This window comes from Eulemur rufifrons, chromosome 17, assembly GCF_041146395.1.
Source record: "Eulemur rufifrons isolate Redbay chromosome 17, OSU_ERuf_1, whole genome shotgun sequence".
Taxonomy (NCBI): Eukaryota; Metazoa; Chordata; class Mammalia; order Primates; family Lemuridae; genus Eulemur; species Eulemur rufifrons.
In genome coordinates, this window is record NC_090999.1 from 34891472 (window position 1) to 34910308 (window position 18837).

The 18837-nt window shown below is 35.0% G+C and overlaps 1 protein-coding gene across 3 annotated transcripts in view; it reads right to left on the reverse strand.

Moving 5' to 3' along the window:
• The window catches only part of PLPP1 (phospholipid phosphatase 1), an 87481-nt gene that overhangs the window by 24659 nt on the left and 43985 nt on the right, over positions 1 to 18837 (reverse strand). For 2 of the 3 annotated variants that reach the window (XM_069492638.1, XM_069492637.1), the window contains exon 3: positions 4169 to 4449. In XM_069492638.1, coding sequence (XP_069348739.1) covers positions 4169 to 4449 — 281 coding nt within the window. Of the gene's footprint in view, positions 1 to 4168; positions 4450 to 9025; positions 9178 to 18837 lie in introns of all 3 variants that reach the window. The other variant, XM_069492639.1, reaches the window with a different exon arrangement.

An 18837-nucleotide genomic window follows, 5' to 3' on the forward strand; every position in this document is an offset into this window, starting at 1 on the left:
CAGTAACATCGGCAATTAGACCATATAGAAGAATCCATTCTCTCAAAGTATAAAGCAGGTTTCACCAGGTACTTAAGTACTAGAGCTAGTCACTCTAGATATAATGGGTTTTCACTACTTTAGAAAGTATTTCCTCAAACTTCAGCTTTATTTACCTGCATATGGGTTGCATTTAAATAAGAAAAATTATTCCTTATATTTAATCATACATACTACAATTAATACTAGGTTGCCAAAATCCAAACAGAAATACCTTTGTATTGAATATCTGATTCATAAAAGCTAGAGATTAGTCACTTAAAATTGATCAGAAACACTGAACTGGTATTTAAACATACATAATTTAAATAAAAGCCAGAAAAAAGCGAATCTCTTAAAGCAGCCAATAGTTGCTATACTGTACTATCACAAATAGACCAGCTAGCTGTGCACAACCTTAAATTCACCCTACCTAACAGGGTAAATATCAGCTCCCACTTTCTGGGATAGATGTCATGCAATGTCATGTTCCCATAATCCAGGTGATCTAAAGCAGTGGTTCTCAAAGTGTGGTTCCAAGATCAAGCCCCACCCAAAACCTTCTGAATCAGATACTTGAGGATGTGGCCCAGCAATGTGTTTTAACAAGCTCTCCAGATGATTCTAATGAACCGCTAAAGTTTAAAAGCCACTATTAGTCCAAAGAGAATCTTGACCTGCTGAGGGAGCTACAGTTCTCAACTCCAGTGCTCATTAGCTTTTTTTTTAAACTGAGAAGAATGGCATTCTATTAGCATAAGCAAGGACAGTCCTAATAACTATTTTTTTCTAATGTTGCAAGTATAGCCCTTTTAAGTTAGAGTAAATTCTCAAGTATTAATTTTAAACTATGAATAGAAACTCTCTAGATATAACAATTAATAAATATTCCATTAAAGTTCATTTATGTTCTCACTTCTATGTTTAAGACCTAATGGCCACCACAACTGAAGTCCAGTACCAGTCCTGTGATATCAGTAACAGCAGACAGAGCACCAGAGTGTGTGCACACACACAGGAAAAAGGAGGATGGTGGGGAGAAAATAAGAGAATGGGAAAAAATCAAGACCAAAAACCAAAATTGTAGGAGGATATTCTCATCCTAACATGTAACTCTGACTCATTTATACAGTTAACAAAAACAACTCATTTTGGGCGCTTATGTTCGCTTTTCCCCCAATGCTAAGCATTATAATTTTATAATTAAAAATTTACATGAGGACAGGCTGTGAAGATAAAGTTAAAAGAGCAGATTACGTTCTAATCCTAATAACTGCAGACAATATTTAAACCAAAATGTTTTTGCATTTTTGGCTTCCTGACTTTTAAAATTCAAGAGAAAAGGAATAGGAAAGTCTGTATCCAGCCAAACTATACTCCACAATAGAACAGCAATGCAAAGCCACAGTTATGTTCCCATATTACACAGCTCTGAAACCGGCAACAGCTGACTCATTCTGGAAACACTGATGGAAATCACATTTTTCTAAGATAAAAAGCCTTCCTAGAACTTTAATTCTACATTTGATTTTCCTTTCTCCTTCCTTCAGACCCCAAAGCATACCAATACATCTTTTCATTGAAAATTATAAACAATAATTATTGATGAATATATTTCTGTAATTTGAAGTTTTCAAATATTCATATTGCTTTTAAAGAGGTTGTTTTCCCAAACCTTACACGGGATTTTAAGTGGACAACTACACGTGCACTTAGTGTGGAAACGTTAAAGGCTGATGGGTAAAAAGCCTAAGTGCACTTAGGTCAAAAGTGTAATCACAGTAATAGTGTATGTCAGCCAACTTACATGCACTAAGAAGAGAGAGTGAGAGAGTATGACACATAAGGACCAAAATATAATTCTTCATATGCCATTTTAAATGAATTATGTTATTTCACATTTTACTAAAGTGGCTTTTGTAAAAAGCAAATATCTCATCAATAAGAAATATCACAAGAAAATTTTGAACTAAGACTTATGTACTTGAACCAGAGAAACAATATATGTGTGAAAAATTTGTGTCTCTTAAAAAACATTTATGATGACATTCTCTGGAGTTTAGGTAAACTCTTATCACCATAGTGACTTTCTTAAATTCCTTGGCTGAGAGAAAAGATTGCAGTTTTCCTGTCTATTTTATGTTGGTTGATTCAGGAAAGATATTAGGTTATTGAGTATGAAATATCCGAAATCCTTAAGTACTAAGTTTGACAGTTGATATCTCTGACATTTCACTTTGACACTTCTTATTTTATTTTTATGGTGATAGTACATCCTCAGTCTTCCAAATGCATGGTTTGGCTTGTGATTATCTTTCACATTTTTTTTTAGAGCAATTTTTGTGAAACCATGGATAAGTCAAAAATTCGTGTTATTTTTGAATATGAGTTCCGTTGTGGAACCAATGCAGCACAGACAGCTCGAAATATCAACAAAGTGGGAAGGATGTGTACCATTGATGGTTTGAGAAATTCCCTTGGTGATTTTAATCTTGAAAATGAGCCACGTGGGCGACCTGAGACCAAGGTGGATGAGCTGGAAGCTGTTGTGGAAGTGAATCCATCTCAACCTATACATGAATTAGCAGCAAGGTTTGACATTACTAACCCAACAATATTGGACCATTTGAAACAAATCAGTAAGGTAAGAAGCTGCTGGATAGATGGACACTGCATGAATTAAACAAACATCAGAAGAGAAATCGTCTTGAAGCTTGCCTTTCTTTGCTGTCAAGACATAAAGGTGAACCATTTCTACGCCATATTGTTATGTGTGATGAAAATGGATTATTTTGACAATTGCAAGTGTTTAGCACAATGGGTGGATAAAGTGCTGAACACAGTCCAAAACCGAATATTCATCAAAAACAAGCTAATGGTGTCTGTTTGGTCATCCAGTGCTGGTATTATACACTACAGCTTCATGAAAACTGGTCAATTGATTACAGCAGATGTCTACTGCAACCAACTGGATGAAATGATGAGGATGCTTGTGATTAAATAGCTGAGATTGGTCAATAGAGACAGGCCAATCTTCTTCCATTCCTATCATTTGTTTAATGTAAGTCTTCCCTGCTAGACTAAGCTCCATGAAGATGGGGACCACAGATATCTTGTTCACTGCTGAATCCCCAGCACATAGCATAGTGTATACTCTAGTTATATAAGGTGTCTTTTTCACTCCCACTAAATGTAAAAATAGGAGCGCTACTAGCAGGCCTATGTTGCTTACAAGGAACCAAGAGGACAATGAAGAGTCTGGAAATCATATATAAAAAACAATCAAAGGATGTTTTTCCCAGAGAAAATATTTGTTATTAATAAATGATGAACTAAGAGAAATTAACCTATCTTAAAATGTAAAAAGGTCAACCACATAGAAAAGGTAAGGCTGACAATGCTGAAACTTGAGATGAGGAATTGGCTCTGCTACTAATTAGTGGCTTTACTTAAGGTTCTTGGGCCTCTGGTATTTCCTCAATCTAAATTAAAGGAGCTGGACCTTCTAGGTTCTAAACATTCTATTTCATTCATGTCTAATAACACTTCTGAATGTAGAAAGTGGATGTATTATCAACCTGAAGACCTAGAGCTGTCACAACCTTAACCAAGTTACCTTACAAAAAAAAAATACTCTAAGAATATTAAAGATCTAGCAGACCTTCATAAATGGTTGTACTGCATCAGGGTTCAGCAAACTATGACCCCTGGGGCAGCCACTGTTTGTGTAAAGTTTTACTAGAACATAGCCACACCATTCATTCAAGTATTGTCTACGGCAGCTTTTCTACTACAGTGGCAGAGTTTGACAGTTGTGAAAGAGATCATATGGCCCACAAAGCCTAAAATATTTACTATCTGGTGTCTTAAGAAAAAGTTTACTGACCCTGGACTCAATGATCTATAAGGTTCATTTTACATTCTTACACATTGGTGATGAAAAGAGCTGTAGTAAAATGCTCTTAAATGGAGGATAGGAATAAAATAGAAAAAAAGAATGAAGAATGAAGAGAGAGACAACAGGTCAAACATGATTTCAATTCACCTCCCAGTGCTTCCACTAGCTTCTCTCTTTAAGCTAGTAGATGGCTTACTCCTTCTATTTAAAGAATATACAAGATAAAACAAGCATTAGAGATTTAACACTCACCTGCCTTCCTTAACTTTTTCTGCATTCCCTCGACATATGTAGTTTTCAATGTAACCATCACTACAGTTGATTTTTGACCAGTCTGGGTCACAAACATCCAAGAAGTGAGGTCGCAGTCTGCCTATTGAATACTTGGCAATGTCAGTCAGGGACTGACTAGCAGCTGCACCAAATAAAAATGTTCCAATGGCTTTGTAAATAGTGGCTATGTAGTTATTCCTGATAAAGGAATTTGAGTGCAAGAGGTTAAAGTAAACAGACAGGGTTTCTCCAAGAATCATCTGAAAAAGAAACAGAAAAATAGTATGTTAAAGTAGCAAGCAGGCACTTAAAACAAAACAAAACATAGAAAAGAACACAGTAAATCACAATAAGATCTATGTTTTAAAAACAGCCCCACCACTTTTTTTTCTTTACAACTGGGGAGTCAACTTAGGATATCTAATTCCAAACCACAAAAAAAAAAAAAAAAAAAAAAAAAAAGGTGTCAGATCAACTGTGGATACTGCTTACAAAGCCATGGCTCAGCCAAAATCATTTCATAGCCTACCTGAAACAACAAGACCTTATTTCTTTTCTTATATTAAAATAAAATTGAGCTTCAGTAAGTAGATACTGATGTATCCTGAAGGACAAAAACCACGGCTTGTGCAAAAAACACAAACTTCCCCAATCAGAAACTCCCTTATATAAGTACTTTTGACATCTTCATTTTTCTCAAACATTCCTTTGAATCAAAGACATCCATCATATTAAAAAGGGTAAAATAGTTTCAGGGAAGAAATAAATCTAATATAAAAGCCAGGATCTATCACTGATGCCAAAGGGTACAGAGGGCAGGGATTTAGCTGAGAGTCTACCAGTCCTGCCTTCCAGGAGATCTTTACATGGGGGCTCTGAGCCATAAGTTTAAAGATATAAAAAGGTTTCCAAATGCTTTACAAGTTAAATCAATATCCTGAGAAATTCAAAGAATACTGAACGGCAACATTATAAATAATAACATCTGCTGATTAAATAAGACAGTAAGATACTCTCTCTACCTAAGACCAAAATAAACAGAGAATAGTTTGCTTGCTAATTTGTGTATAGGGAATATAAGTAATAAAGTTTCAGTTGAGATGCATACTAGTTTCCCTGCTTCACCTTAAATTTATATAAACAATTTTATAAAGCATTGAAACATTTCCATTGAATGAGGATTAATTGCCTTCAGGATGAGCCTTACTACAAGAGAAATAAATGATTGCTTCCTAACAGGAATTTCAAGACCTGATACCAAAAATTCTTCCCTTATCTGGCTCAATGGCTCCTAGAATTCCATAATTAGAATGTTATAACTTTGACTACTGGACTATGAACTCTACAAAAGCAAGGACTTCTTAATTGTTGAATAGAGAGCTGGTAATCGCACAGTGATTTAAAACAAAGTAGCTGGTCAATAAATTTTAATTGAAGGTGCTGCCTTCAATTAAAGGCAATCACTCTTAATTTAAAAACATTAAGCCTCACAAAAACACAGTCCTCATTATAGTCCTTAATGTGAATGAATTAATCACATCCCTTTCTGAAACCATGTCACAAAAGAGGAAAACTATGTGTACTTCTAGGGACCTCATATCTTCACAATTTTCTTGGGGTTATCCCTGACCGCCTACAGAAGCCTTGTGTTTAAGTACATACTGCCTCCACAGGCCATTAATTACTGCACAGGGGGTGCAGTAATTCCTGATAGGTAAGTATCCAGAAAGGACTTCTCTAACATTTCATTATGGAATTGATCTTTGATAATTAAAAACATGCCAAGTATATTAATCAATCACAATTTTAGCAGTTCAAACGTCCACATCTCAGCTGTTCTTAAGCACTCAATTATTTTCCAGAAACAGGTACTGAACTTTGTGAGTCTTCCTAGTCATAATCATCATTGTTTATGGCCACTGAAATCCTAGTTCAAGCCACTGATGACAGAAAATCAGTTTGCTAGGAACATTCAGAGTACTGGGCACAGATTAAAAGCTGATCTACTGAAACTTAACCAGAGAGTGGAAAGGACTCCAAAGCTGGCAAATGCTTATGTCATCTTTTATTATGTGACATAGACAATAAATAAGTTCTAAATCGATTCTTCTGAATTAAATGTAAAGATATCTGTCCGTTTTATCTACACAAGATAGCCATATTCTTTTTGTTTCATTTTAATACCTTATCCTGCCCTTTGAGCCATTTATGCCAATTCTTAACCTTCAGTGAAGTCTACACCTAAACTAACTGCAGCCTAATCCTAGAACTGGGATGATTAATCATGCATTATATACTTAGATTCTAAGGATATGATAAATATTCAAAGAACTATAACATTTGGGGGAGTAAAACAGAATACTTATGACAATCAAAGCTAATAATTATTTAAATCAGTATAATTCAACCTCTTAAACCTATACCCCATTAGCATTCTCTTACCATGTCCTTTATATCTCCAACAACCAAGACGATTTTATATTCCTCTACATTGTCCCTACAGTTTTGTGTCTTTCATTCAGAGGCCACCTTCCCAAAAGAAGAGTCTAAAATCAATGGCACATTTCCACATCTTCCACTCCCCTCCTAAATATCTCTAACCACCTCCATTCCCTTTATTCTATGGAATCTTTCACCAAAAGTCAAAATTGTCTCATCAGAGCAAACAGATTTTTATCAACCCTCATTTACTTTAACTTCGCAGTAGTATTTGACTTCAGTGACCATTTCCTCCTTAAAATTCTCCCAAGACTTCTGAGAAACTATTAATCTTGGTTCTCTATCAGGTTCCCTCAATCACTCATTTATTAATAGATCACTTGCAAGTCACGTCAAAGGCCTGGTGTGAAGTCTGAATCATAGTCATCTTTTTTTAAAGAAGTGATCTGCTTTCTAGTAAATAAAGTTAAGCATATGTAAGTCTAACTAAGTACTGCCTGAAAGAGGTGGAGTTAACGAATAAATTGGAATTGTAACAGTCTGTTCATCTTAAAGAAATCTACACTCATATTAATTTACTTGATGTTTTGTTGAATGCAAAGATAACTTTCTCACAGGTTATGTTGAAATGGTTAAAAATTCCAAGTTAATTAAATATAATTCATGAGTTTTTGCTAACTAAGCATTTTGTAAGGCCCTGAGTATGCTATGCTGCTGCCCAGCAACTAGCACCCTGTTCTGTTGCAGCCCTCCAGTCTACAGTGAAATTCTGTAGTTTTGCTTGTGTGGCATCCTTTTCACGAGAAACAACGAAAAATAGAATTGAAAAACAAGTATGTTTCTGGCATTGTTTATTTGAATACTTGAATCTTGTCTGAAATCGGTTACTATTTAATATTTACAACTAATAGTCTTACTAAAAATTTTATATTTAAATAGCAATCTCTCAGAAACATATATACTTTCAAAAAGGCTTGGCTTTCTTTCTTTTAGTAGTAAAAACTCAGCATAAAGATTTGTCTAGATTAAAGGAATCCTTGATTTCTTAAAATTTCGCCATACTACAGGACAGTTAGCAAATTACTGCACAGTTACTCCATAGCTTTCATTCAAGCACATAGGACATGCCGGGCTCCACACCAGGCAGTGAGGATACCAAGATGAAAAAGGCATCATCTCTGCCTTCAACAAGTTCACAGTCATGTGAACAAACATGTGTATAGTACAGGTGTTCTTTTATTAATTATGCACCACAAATCATGATTAACTTTCATTGCTAGTAAGGTACTGTGATCATTCCCGATAAAGACATTACATTTCTAAATTTAAAATTTTTTAAATAAACTCGAAAACCAGACAAGATATATACACTGTCATTTTATTGGTCTATCTCCTAGATAGAACCATATTTTCTGCTTTTAACTAACAAAAATCTTGTTTCTAAAGTTACAAGTTATAGTCAGCAGAGTCACAAAGCCGAAGCATGATGGATCCATAAAGTTACAAGTTATGGAGCACAAACTGTCGAATTAAGTCACGGAATTTCCGAGTTGAGAGATTATAAAAATCATCTAGTCCAATCACTGAAGTCTTCTCCCTAGACACATTCTCTAAGGATTTCCACCTGAAATACTAAAAAACAACAGTTACTACTGTGGTTCAAGACTCAGTCTTGCCTTCAGCACCAGTGATTATATGTAGAACTGTAGCTTTTCTCTCCAGTGTACGGTATTATCTAAAAATTCATTAAATGAATCATGGGTTAAAGTTTTAACATTAGTTAGCAATTTTTCTTTTCTAAAACTCAGTAGAGACGGAGAATCAAAAGGAGTAAGTACATACACACAGATACAATAAATTATAAAATAATATCTTATATATAAAGCATGCTAGAAACATATTGCTATAACATTCAACTGTTGATCATACAATTATTTAAACAATAGGAAATTAGAGCCCTAATAATCACAGTGACATGGAAATGATTAGCATAAAAAATCTATGCATATTCAGTAAGGTTCTTCTAATTTTTTATTTATTTTAGAGACAAGGTCTCACTATGTTGCCCAGGCTGGAGTGCAGTGGCTATTCACAGGCATGATCATTGCACAGAACAGCCTCAAACTCCAGGACTCAAGCTATCCTCCAGCCCCAGCCTCCCAAGCAGCTGGGACTACCGGCATGCGCCACCATGCCTGGCTCTTCTAATTATACATTGTTATTCTTCTAGCCCCACTTAAAATAGCTGAGATTATCTTGACCAAATAAACCATCGATTAAAGGTTAAAAAAACACCCATTGTTTTGGGAGGGTTACACATTTAATCATTAACAGATTAACACAAAATTAAGCCAAGTGCCCAAAAGTTATAAACTTGGAAAAGTAGATTTAACTTACAACGACAATACTGAATGGAATGATTATTCCACCTAATAACGCATAAGGGATGGTGTCTTCTTTGTAAGGGTACTTGATGGATTCATCATTACAGAATAGTCCTCGTTGGAAGGGGGTATGCCTTGAAGTAAGAATTGCAAAAGGCAATCCAGCTAGCAAAAAGGAATAAATGAAAATATCATTAAAAAAGAAATACCAAAACTAATTAATGGCAATAATTATCCCAGAGACTGTGTTTAAAAATGCATTTGCCATGAAAACAAATGAGAGCACATACGAAAAAGGAAATGCGATGCATGCAACAGAAATTAGAAAGATTACTGTTTAGGGTAAAGATGTTTTTTCTACAGGAAACAAAGCTTCCCAGTCCTCTATTAACCAATTTAACAAGAAGCATTTTCTCTTTGTTTCTGCCCAAACACACTAAATGGATTTTGGAAAAATCTCTTCTCATGCTCTTGTCATTTAATCACCAGGTTTTCAACACTATTTCCAAACCAATTTGTCATGGACTTTGCTACCAAAAGGAAAATAACATTTTGACATTCCCCATTTTGTTCCAATATTACTACCACATTTGGATAGGTCATGGTCACTGGCTAAGCTATAACAGCATCTAAATAAGGCTTTATCCACTCATTTCTGTACTGTCTACAGCAGGTTTAAACCTACTAGAAAAAGGAGTCTGAACTTAAAGTTTCTTAAGAAAAGATGATAATGAAGTACAAAAGCACCTAACAGCTTTCTGTTTTTATCATCAACGTTTTCCATAAAGATCATGTCTCACATTCCCCTCTTAAAATGCCAAACTTGTGCCTAAATGTGAACTTTAAGAATTCAGTTCTTTTTTACTTCACTTAACTGGGCCTGCGTTTTGTAAAAGAGGCAGTTTAGCAGAAATCCTCAACTTAAGGTCTGCTTTAAGAATGATCACAGTCTGAAACTCTCTTCCTAAGTGACCCATGCTCCCTGCAGTAATACCATAACCACTAAGCCATCACACTCGCGGTAAGTGCAAATGCTACCTCTCCATGAAGCACCAAGACTTGATGACCACTTAAGTTCTCATTAACTCCACTACAGCTAAATGATAACCAAGCCTCTGCCACTCTGCCTGAGTGTATTTACCACAGTATCAAATTTGTTTAATTTGTAAGGGCCAAAAAGGAAACACGAACTCACATTTCTTTTATTCCTAGCTCTTTTATTTATCTTCCTCTTTTTTCATTCAGACACTGAATATGTGAACCCAAGTTTAGTTCCTTATCTTAGTCAATTTGCCAATTGCTGCTAACCCTTTAAAAGTCTTTAAGATGGTACAAAGTTCCCAAAACCATATTTCCAGTAAATGCTACACTTTAAAAAAAAAATTAAACTAGAGCTGGCTTTGCTAACTGACCCTTATACTAGCTATTATATCTGAATTCAGACTATTTCTGATTCACCAAATTGTTTGCATTCATAGGAGTATAAATGTCCAAGCCTTCCATACATATACCATGGTTACAATATAACTTCAAAAGATCTGTACAAACCTTTTGTACTTATTAACACACAGTATGGAGGTAAATACACAAAGCTGTGATTTTACTTGTTGCCTGCCTTGTAAAGTAACTAAACGCTTAGCCTTCAACCAATAACCATATTCTAACCGGATGGGGAAATTTATTTTGTATTTACAAAGACCCACTTTGTAAATACCCACTACTTTTTTTTTTTTTTTTTTTTTTTGAGACAGGGTCTTGCTCTATAGCACAGGCTACAGTGCAGTGGCATAATCAAAGCTCACTGCAACCTGGAACTCCTGGGCTCAAGTGACCCTCCTGCCTCAGCCTCCCAAGTAGCTGGGACTACAGGAGCCTGCCACCATGCCCAGCTAGTTTTTTTATTTTTTTGGAGATGGAGGTCTCACTATTGTTGCCCAGGCTGGTCTTGAACTCTGACCTCAAGCAATCCTCGCTTCTCAGCCTCCCGAGTTGCTGGGATTACAGATGTGGGCCACCTCACCTGGCTCAGAACTACTTCCATAATTCATTTTACTTGGAAGAACCCTATGCAAAAAATAATGGAAACTTTTACTGTCTACATATTTCTAAATTGGTTGAATTTTTCAATAAGCATTTATTTCTTTTGGAATAAGGTACTTAGAAATTAAATTCATATATAATATGATTAGTGTTGAAAACTCACTAGGCTTTATGTCCTTATTCTCAGAGAAAATTCATATGAATAGGCCCAAATATATTGAAAAATGCTATTAACATGTATATCCATTAATATTAAGGATTTTTTTTTCCCCTCTAACCACAAAAACATGTTAGAAATTATTCTTAGATCTCGAAAAAAGTTTATGGGTATTTTCCAGGATAGGAGGGAAACAAAAATCACATACAAGTGTGATAGTCCAGTTTTTTTTTAAAAAAGGAACTATTAGCCAGGCACAGAGGTACACATCTGTAGTCCCAGCTACTTGAGGGGCTGAATCAGGAGGATCACCTGAGCCCAGGAGTTCAAGACTAGTCTGGGTGATACACTGAGACCCCATTTCAAAAAAAAGAAAAAATTAGTATGGAGTTTGAGGGATCTTCACATATTCTGGATATGTAAAGTCTTGTTGAATATGTGATTTGCAAGTATTTTCTCCTAGTCTGCAGCTTGTGTTTTCATTTTCTTCTTCTTTTTCTATTATTTTCATTTTTTTTTTTTTTTTTTGAAACAGGGTGCCACTCTGTTACCCAGGCTAGAGTGTAGTGGCATCATCATAGCTCACTGCAAACCTCCAACTCCTGGGCTCGAGTGACCTTCCTGCCTCAGACTTCCTAATTTTTCTATTTTTTGGAGAGATGAAGTCTCATTCTTGCTCAGACTGGTCTCAAACTCCTGGCCCAAGCAATCCTCCCACCTTGGAGTCCTAAAGTAGTAAGATTACAGGTGTGAGCCACTGCACCTGGGCCCTTCATTTTCTTAAATTTGTCTTTTGAGAGCAAAGATCTTTCATTTTGATGAATCAAGTTTATTAACGTTTTTTTCTTTTATGGATTATACTTTTGGTGTTATGTATAATTCTTGCCTAACCCTATGTTATGAAGATTTTTTCCTATGTTTTATTCTAAAAGTTTTCTGTTTTATACTTAGTTTATCCATTTTGTGTTAAGTTTTGTATAGGTACAAGATTTAGGTTAAGGTTTTTTTTTTTTTTTTTGGCCTATGGATGACCAATTGTTCCAATACCTTTGACCCTCCTTTCTCCCTTTTATTGCTTTTCTACCTTTGTTAAAAAAAAAAAGTTAGTTGGCTGTATTTTGGTGGGTCTATTTCTGGACTCTATTCTTGTTCCATTGCTATGTGTCTAGGCTTCCACTAACATCATTACAAGTGATTACTGTAGCTATATATCAGGTGGTAAATCTAAGAATAATTTCTAACATGTTTTTTGTAGTTAGAGGGGAAAAAAAAGCCCTCACTGAACTTGCTGTTTTGGAGTTATCAGAGTAGTTTGTACCCCCTACAACAAAGCCCAATTTTACTTAAGCTACTTAGAATTTCCATTTCTTGCAACCAAATGAGATACAACTAAAATAATTATCATCTAACCATTCCCCCTACACTGAGAGCATGCAGATTATTTTCCATATTTTGATTACCCCATATAATGCTGTAGTGAACATTTCCAAATATAAATCCTTGTTTGCATTTACAATTATTTACTTAGAATGTATTTTCATGTGGAATTAAAGGATATAAACACTAAGATTCTTGACAGACTACTCCAGATGGGCTATTGCACACCACTAATTTACTTCACCAGCCGTAGTTCACAAAAGTGTGGAGAAATGCAAAAATTTAAGTAGATGTTTGATGTTATCTTTGATATTTACTATAAATTTCAAGGCAAAAGTGAAAAAATTCCATTCTTTTATCAATTCAAAGCAAACAACATTTTCCTTTTAACTGAAGGATTACATCTTTACAACAATCCCTTTTCATCATTTCTCAAATGACTACACTTGTCAAACAATGTTCCTCTTAACACTTCAGCTGGCAAAATTCATTTTCACAACCCCCCTTTTTCAACAACTTATTGAGGTATAATTTATATACCATAAAATTCATTCACCTTAAGCACATAATTAAATGGTTTTGGTAAATTTATAAAGCTGTGCAACCATCACCACATTCTAGTTTCAGAACATTTTCATTACTCCCCAAATTCCCTTCAGCCTATTTGCATTCAATCCCTGCTCCTACAGCCAATCTCAGGCAACCACTTATCTGCTTTCTAGCTCTATATAAATTTGCCTTCCCTGGACATTTCATATAAATGAAATTATACATTATGTAATATTTTGTATGTAGTTTGTCTCACTTAGCATAATGTTTTTGAGGGTCATTCATGTTGTAGCATGCATTTTGTTTCTTTTTATTAATGAATAGTATACTATTGTATGTATGTACCACATTTGGTTTACCCATTCACCAGTTAATGGATATCTGGATTGTTTCCAGTTTTGGCTATCATGACTAATCCTACCATGAACGTTCATGTATAACTCTTTGTGTGGATGTATGTTTTCATTTCTAATGGGTAGATGTGTATAAGTGGAATTGCTAGGTCATATGGTAAATTTATATTTAACTTTTTAAGAAATTGCCAAACTTTTTCCAAAGTAGGTACACCATTTTACATTCCCACATCCCACTTTTTAATATGCTCATGTGGCTAATCATAGTTAGCCAGTTTAAGACTAATTCTCTGCATAGTAAACCCATACTCAGTCACAAAGAAATACAGCTTTCTATCTTTTCCCAGTGAATATTTATAATGGTTCAAAAGAGACTGAAAAACTAAATACCACAAGAACACTTCTCCATCCTTTACCAGAGATAGGAAAAGAAAACGTAAGGACATGTTCATACCACATCTTGACTTCCTCTTGCACAAATACTCAGGATCTTGGAACCATAACACAAATACTAACAAACAGTTTTAGTTAGAAAGATTGGTGGTGGGGTGTCCAGCAAAACTGAGAAACTATGATTAAAAACTCTTTTATATGTGAAGGAAACTCTTTTAATATTAGTGAAAACTACACAAATGCCTCCACAAAATAATGTTTTAAAGTTCATATATATTGTACCATGGATTGATATTTTGTTCCTTTTTATTGCTGAATAGTATTACATTGTACGGATATAAAACATATCAGATGCCCACAAGAGAGTGGCATGCAACTCCAGAATCCATAGCAGCAAATCATTGCCTGCTATTGTTAACAGGGCTAACAGCAGCAGGCAATAGTCTGAAATGTCCTGACATACAGATGTCAGGCATCTTGAGATTTGTTACAAGGTCAGGTACCACCTAAAAAGTCTGGAAGAAGAAAAGTCCCCATCAGCAGACCAAAAGACTCCATGGAATAAAGAGGTATAGGCTAGCCTGTAAAATAATGGGGCTATGATTATTTTTGCCCCCTGACTGTGCCCTTAGGCTAAATAGACATGTGATGTGTGTATGTATTTAGTTCTACCTTCTCTATTAGGTCATTTGCAAATCTACCTTTGTTATTTACCAATGGGAAAATTCCAAATAGAGAAGAGTCAATTTTGAAAATATAAGCTGTCAAAAGATATTATGGAGTACCTAAAATATAATCATACTTACTAAGATAGTTAAAAGAACGTGCCAGTGCCTCATTTCTTTTTCTTCTGGTTATATTTAAGAGAATCAAACTGCAGTGAGAGAATCTGTCCAGTTCCTCTGCCCAGTTCATGCATGAGCTAAAAAGCACACTGGGGTACATGATAAAATGTAGTTCAGGAAACAAAGAAGGAATCAGAAACAAAAATAATTACTGAATTACACCAAAAAACAAGAGCCAAGAAGAAAGAATAAAGATCACGAGTATTATATAACTGAAAGAATATCTGGATTATTGCATTCCTTTATTACTTAAAGCATGAATATATTTCTTTCTTTCTTTCTTTTTTTTTCTTCTTTATGACAGAGTCTCGCTCTGTTACCTGGGCTAGAGTGCTGTGGCATCAGCCTACCTCACAGCAACCTCAAACTCCTGAGCTCAAGTGATCCTCCTGCCTCAGCCTCCTGAGTAGCTGGGACTATAGGTGCACACCACCATACCTAGCTAATTTTTTCTATTTTTAGTAGAGGCAGGGTCTCACTCTTGCTCAGGCTGGTCTCAAACTCCTGAGCTCAAGCGATCCTCCCTAGCACTGTGGGAGGCTGAGGCGGATTACAGGCATGATGAATGTATTTCTTTTCCTGTAAAGAATTAAGAGCAGTTACCTTAAGCATAATGTATTCTCATGTTACATGGAGTGCTTACCTGGAGTGTACTTCATTAATATTACTCTTTAATAGAGGCAAGGTCTTGAAAAATTAAAAAATAATTATTTTCAGACCTACCTTCCAAATTTTAACTAATATAAGCTGAAGATAGAATATTTTCCTATTTGTAAACTCTATCACCATATCTGGACATCTGAAATAGTTTAATAATAATTACATTTCAACACTTAATAGAAGTCTTAAGAGTTCAGAAACTTAAAGAAGATATAAAAATAATTGTTTTTTTGTCAACATTAAGAGATATTTCATTATAAAAGCCTGTAATTCAACTAGAGAAAATGAGATCTTAAAAATTCCTAAGTACTATTTCTTTAATAAAGAAGCAATAATTCAATTCAGTTCAACAATTAACTAAGTTCCTACTATGTGCAAGGCATTTGCAGGGGTACGGGTAAGTCTTATAGCAGTCAAATTCTGGATTTACTTTGAAAGTAGAGTCAACAGAATTTGTTAATGGATTGACTAGGTATGAGTGTAAGAAAGAAGATTCAGCAATGATCCTAAGGTTTTCCACCTGAGAAACCAAAAGTTTAAAGTTGAGTTAACAGAGGTGGGGAAGAATGGAGATGGAACTGGAAGCAAGGAATAGATCCAAGAGTTCAATCTTAGATGCATCTAGTTTGAGGTGCTTATTAGTAGAGATGTCAAGTAGGCAGTAGGATATAAAGTCTGCAGTTTGGGGGAGAGGTCCAGGCTTTAGCACTTTATGCTATAAATTTGGCATAGAGGTAGTATTAGAGCCATGAACCCTGATGAGATTACCAGGGAGTAAGTATAGATAAAGGAGAAAAGAGGACCTAAGCATTAATCCCCAGAGAATTCCAAATTAAAAGATCAAGGAGAAGAGAAGGAATTTACAAAGGGGCATGAATAAAAGTAGCCAGTAAGGCAGAATTAAAACCAGGAGAGCGTAGAAAATCTCAAGAAATCTATCCCAAAGTCCTAGAACTAATAAGTGAGTGCAGGGAGGTCACAGGATATAAGGTCAACACACAAAAATCATTCATTTCTACATACTAGCAATGAAAAATTAGAACCAAAATTAAAAGCATGATACCATTTATAATAGCTAAAAAAATTAAAATATTTAAGTATAAGCCCAACCAAATATATATTGGCTCTGTATGCTGAAAACTAAAAAGCACCGATGAAAAAAATCAAAAACCTAAATAAATGGAAACACACATCACCTTTATGAATTGGAACACTTAACAATGTAAAGTTGTCCATGAATTGGAATACTTAAGGTAAAGTTGTCAATTCTAAATTGAGTGAGTCTAAAATTATTTCAAAGTGAAAAATTTTTTAATGTTTTTTAAATGTTGTTGGATAGATCAAGTAAGATGGAGGCCACTGGATTTAGCAACTTGGAAACTGCTGGTGTCTAGCAGAAATTGTTTCCATGAAGGTGGTGATCAGAGAGTAGGATACTTACAATTCAGATTATGGAAGAGTTTAAGTTATTAGAAATGGCAACAAGTAGGATATGACCAGGGAAAATGAATTGCTAAGACAGAGGATAGGCTCTTTGAATTAGAAAAGTTAAAGAAACTGAGAATATAGTATTAAATTTGGAGAGGGAGAGGATCAGCTTATTCTTGAAAGATTCCTAAGAAAGCTACTGAACTATACTAAGTATAATAAGCAACCAAGCATTCTTCCAGAGTTGTTTAAGGGTTCAGAGAAAAACTTACTCAAGCTCTAAATGAGTAGTAAAGACAGACAACAAAAAAAGATCAGGGAAAGAAATATAGGCAAAGCATTTCATTCCTACTTAACAAGTGAAAAATTAGCGGTGCCTTTCTCTAAAGTGTAATACCAAAGTGGTTTGCTATACTGGAAGCTCAATCAGTGAACTTGTTTTTCTTAGGAATAAAGACAGACTTTAAGATTGATGTGGTGTTTGATTCAATGAAACAAACCTTCTTTTCATGGCCTTTGATAAGCAAAAAAGTACCTTTTTCATCAAGGGAGAAGTGACTTGTATAAGGTCACATGGAATTGCAGCAGTAAAGCTAAGAAACGGAGTAAAATTCAAATTCAAACCTTCATTCTTAAAGAGTCTTAATCAGGATTCAGAAATTCTTCTAGCACATAGTCAACCCAGACAATCGAGTTCCACTGTACGCCTTGGTGACCGCTATCACACTAACGCAAGTTTCCTACTATTCTTCCCTAATCTAATATTCACCAACTAGACTCACATGCATCATAACTTGCAACTGATAAAACCAAAACAAAAGAACTTACAGGGCTTACTCACTTCCATCAAAATAGACCCAATCCACACTACAGACAGTGAGGGACTGTCAAAAAAGAATATGAATAAAGTAAGGCAGACTTGGGGATAAAATCCCAAGTTGGCCACTTAATAGCTATTAAAGAGAAATACCTACCAACTTCAGGGAGCTGTTATGATAGAAAAAAATCTATAACATATCTAGCACAGTGCTTCATATGTAACACTCAATAAATGACAGAACAGAGCCCTCTGTTCACATATATATATAAAAATTCTAAACCAAACAATGAACATTATATTTTCAAAGGTAATAGCAAAATTATATAGTAAACAAAATGGGTGCCTTTCTGGTTGTTCTTTCCATCTCCTTGCCCAATGATTTCCTTAACAGGTCCCATGGAACGGAGTTATTTTCCAAGCTGGAAACAGGTAATCCACTGCTAAAATTAAACAAGGATATACTCTCCCAAGTTATAGAGAAATTAGTTTCACAGAAATCTCAGTTTTTCTCTCAAATTTTCATAGTTTCTAAAAGGATGCTTTGAGATATATCAGAAAATTGACACTCAAGAATGTATCTGCTTTAACACATGTGCATTAAACACATTATTATTGTATTGTACTTCAAAACTGCCATGTATTCTACTGAGAAAATCAGTGAATCACTAGACCATTCCTCCTACTCTTATTGTCCTGCCAGTGACTTCCTGCTTATCTTTACCCTAGATATAATAAAACCTACCCCTACACCCAACCTTCTAAGCCAAGACAACCATCGACAAATCATCTGACTAAAAACATTCTTCATTGTTGCTATCTACTCCCATAATAGAGAGGCAACAACTGGGAACCTCCTTCTGAAATTAGGTTACTTAAAAACCATGCTCTGAGCTGGTGTTGACTGATCATAGTCCAAAAACAGACATAAAAAGTTTTCTTGCTACAAGTAATATAGAATTCCATTTCTTGTCATGTTAGAAACACAGGCTCATGAGATAGCAGAAAATTGCAATTCTTAAGACCTTATCTCATTCTCATTCTAAATATAAAAGTTTAAAAGGTAATTGACAGAAATAGTGGAAAGATTTTTATATTTATTTAAATATGAAGCCCAAAGTAATTTTGCTACAATAAAATACTAAGTGATATTCTAGAAAGCTAGATGTGCAGTACAAGCTATTTGTAGCAACCAGGAAAACACCC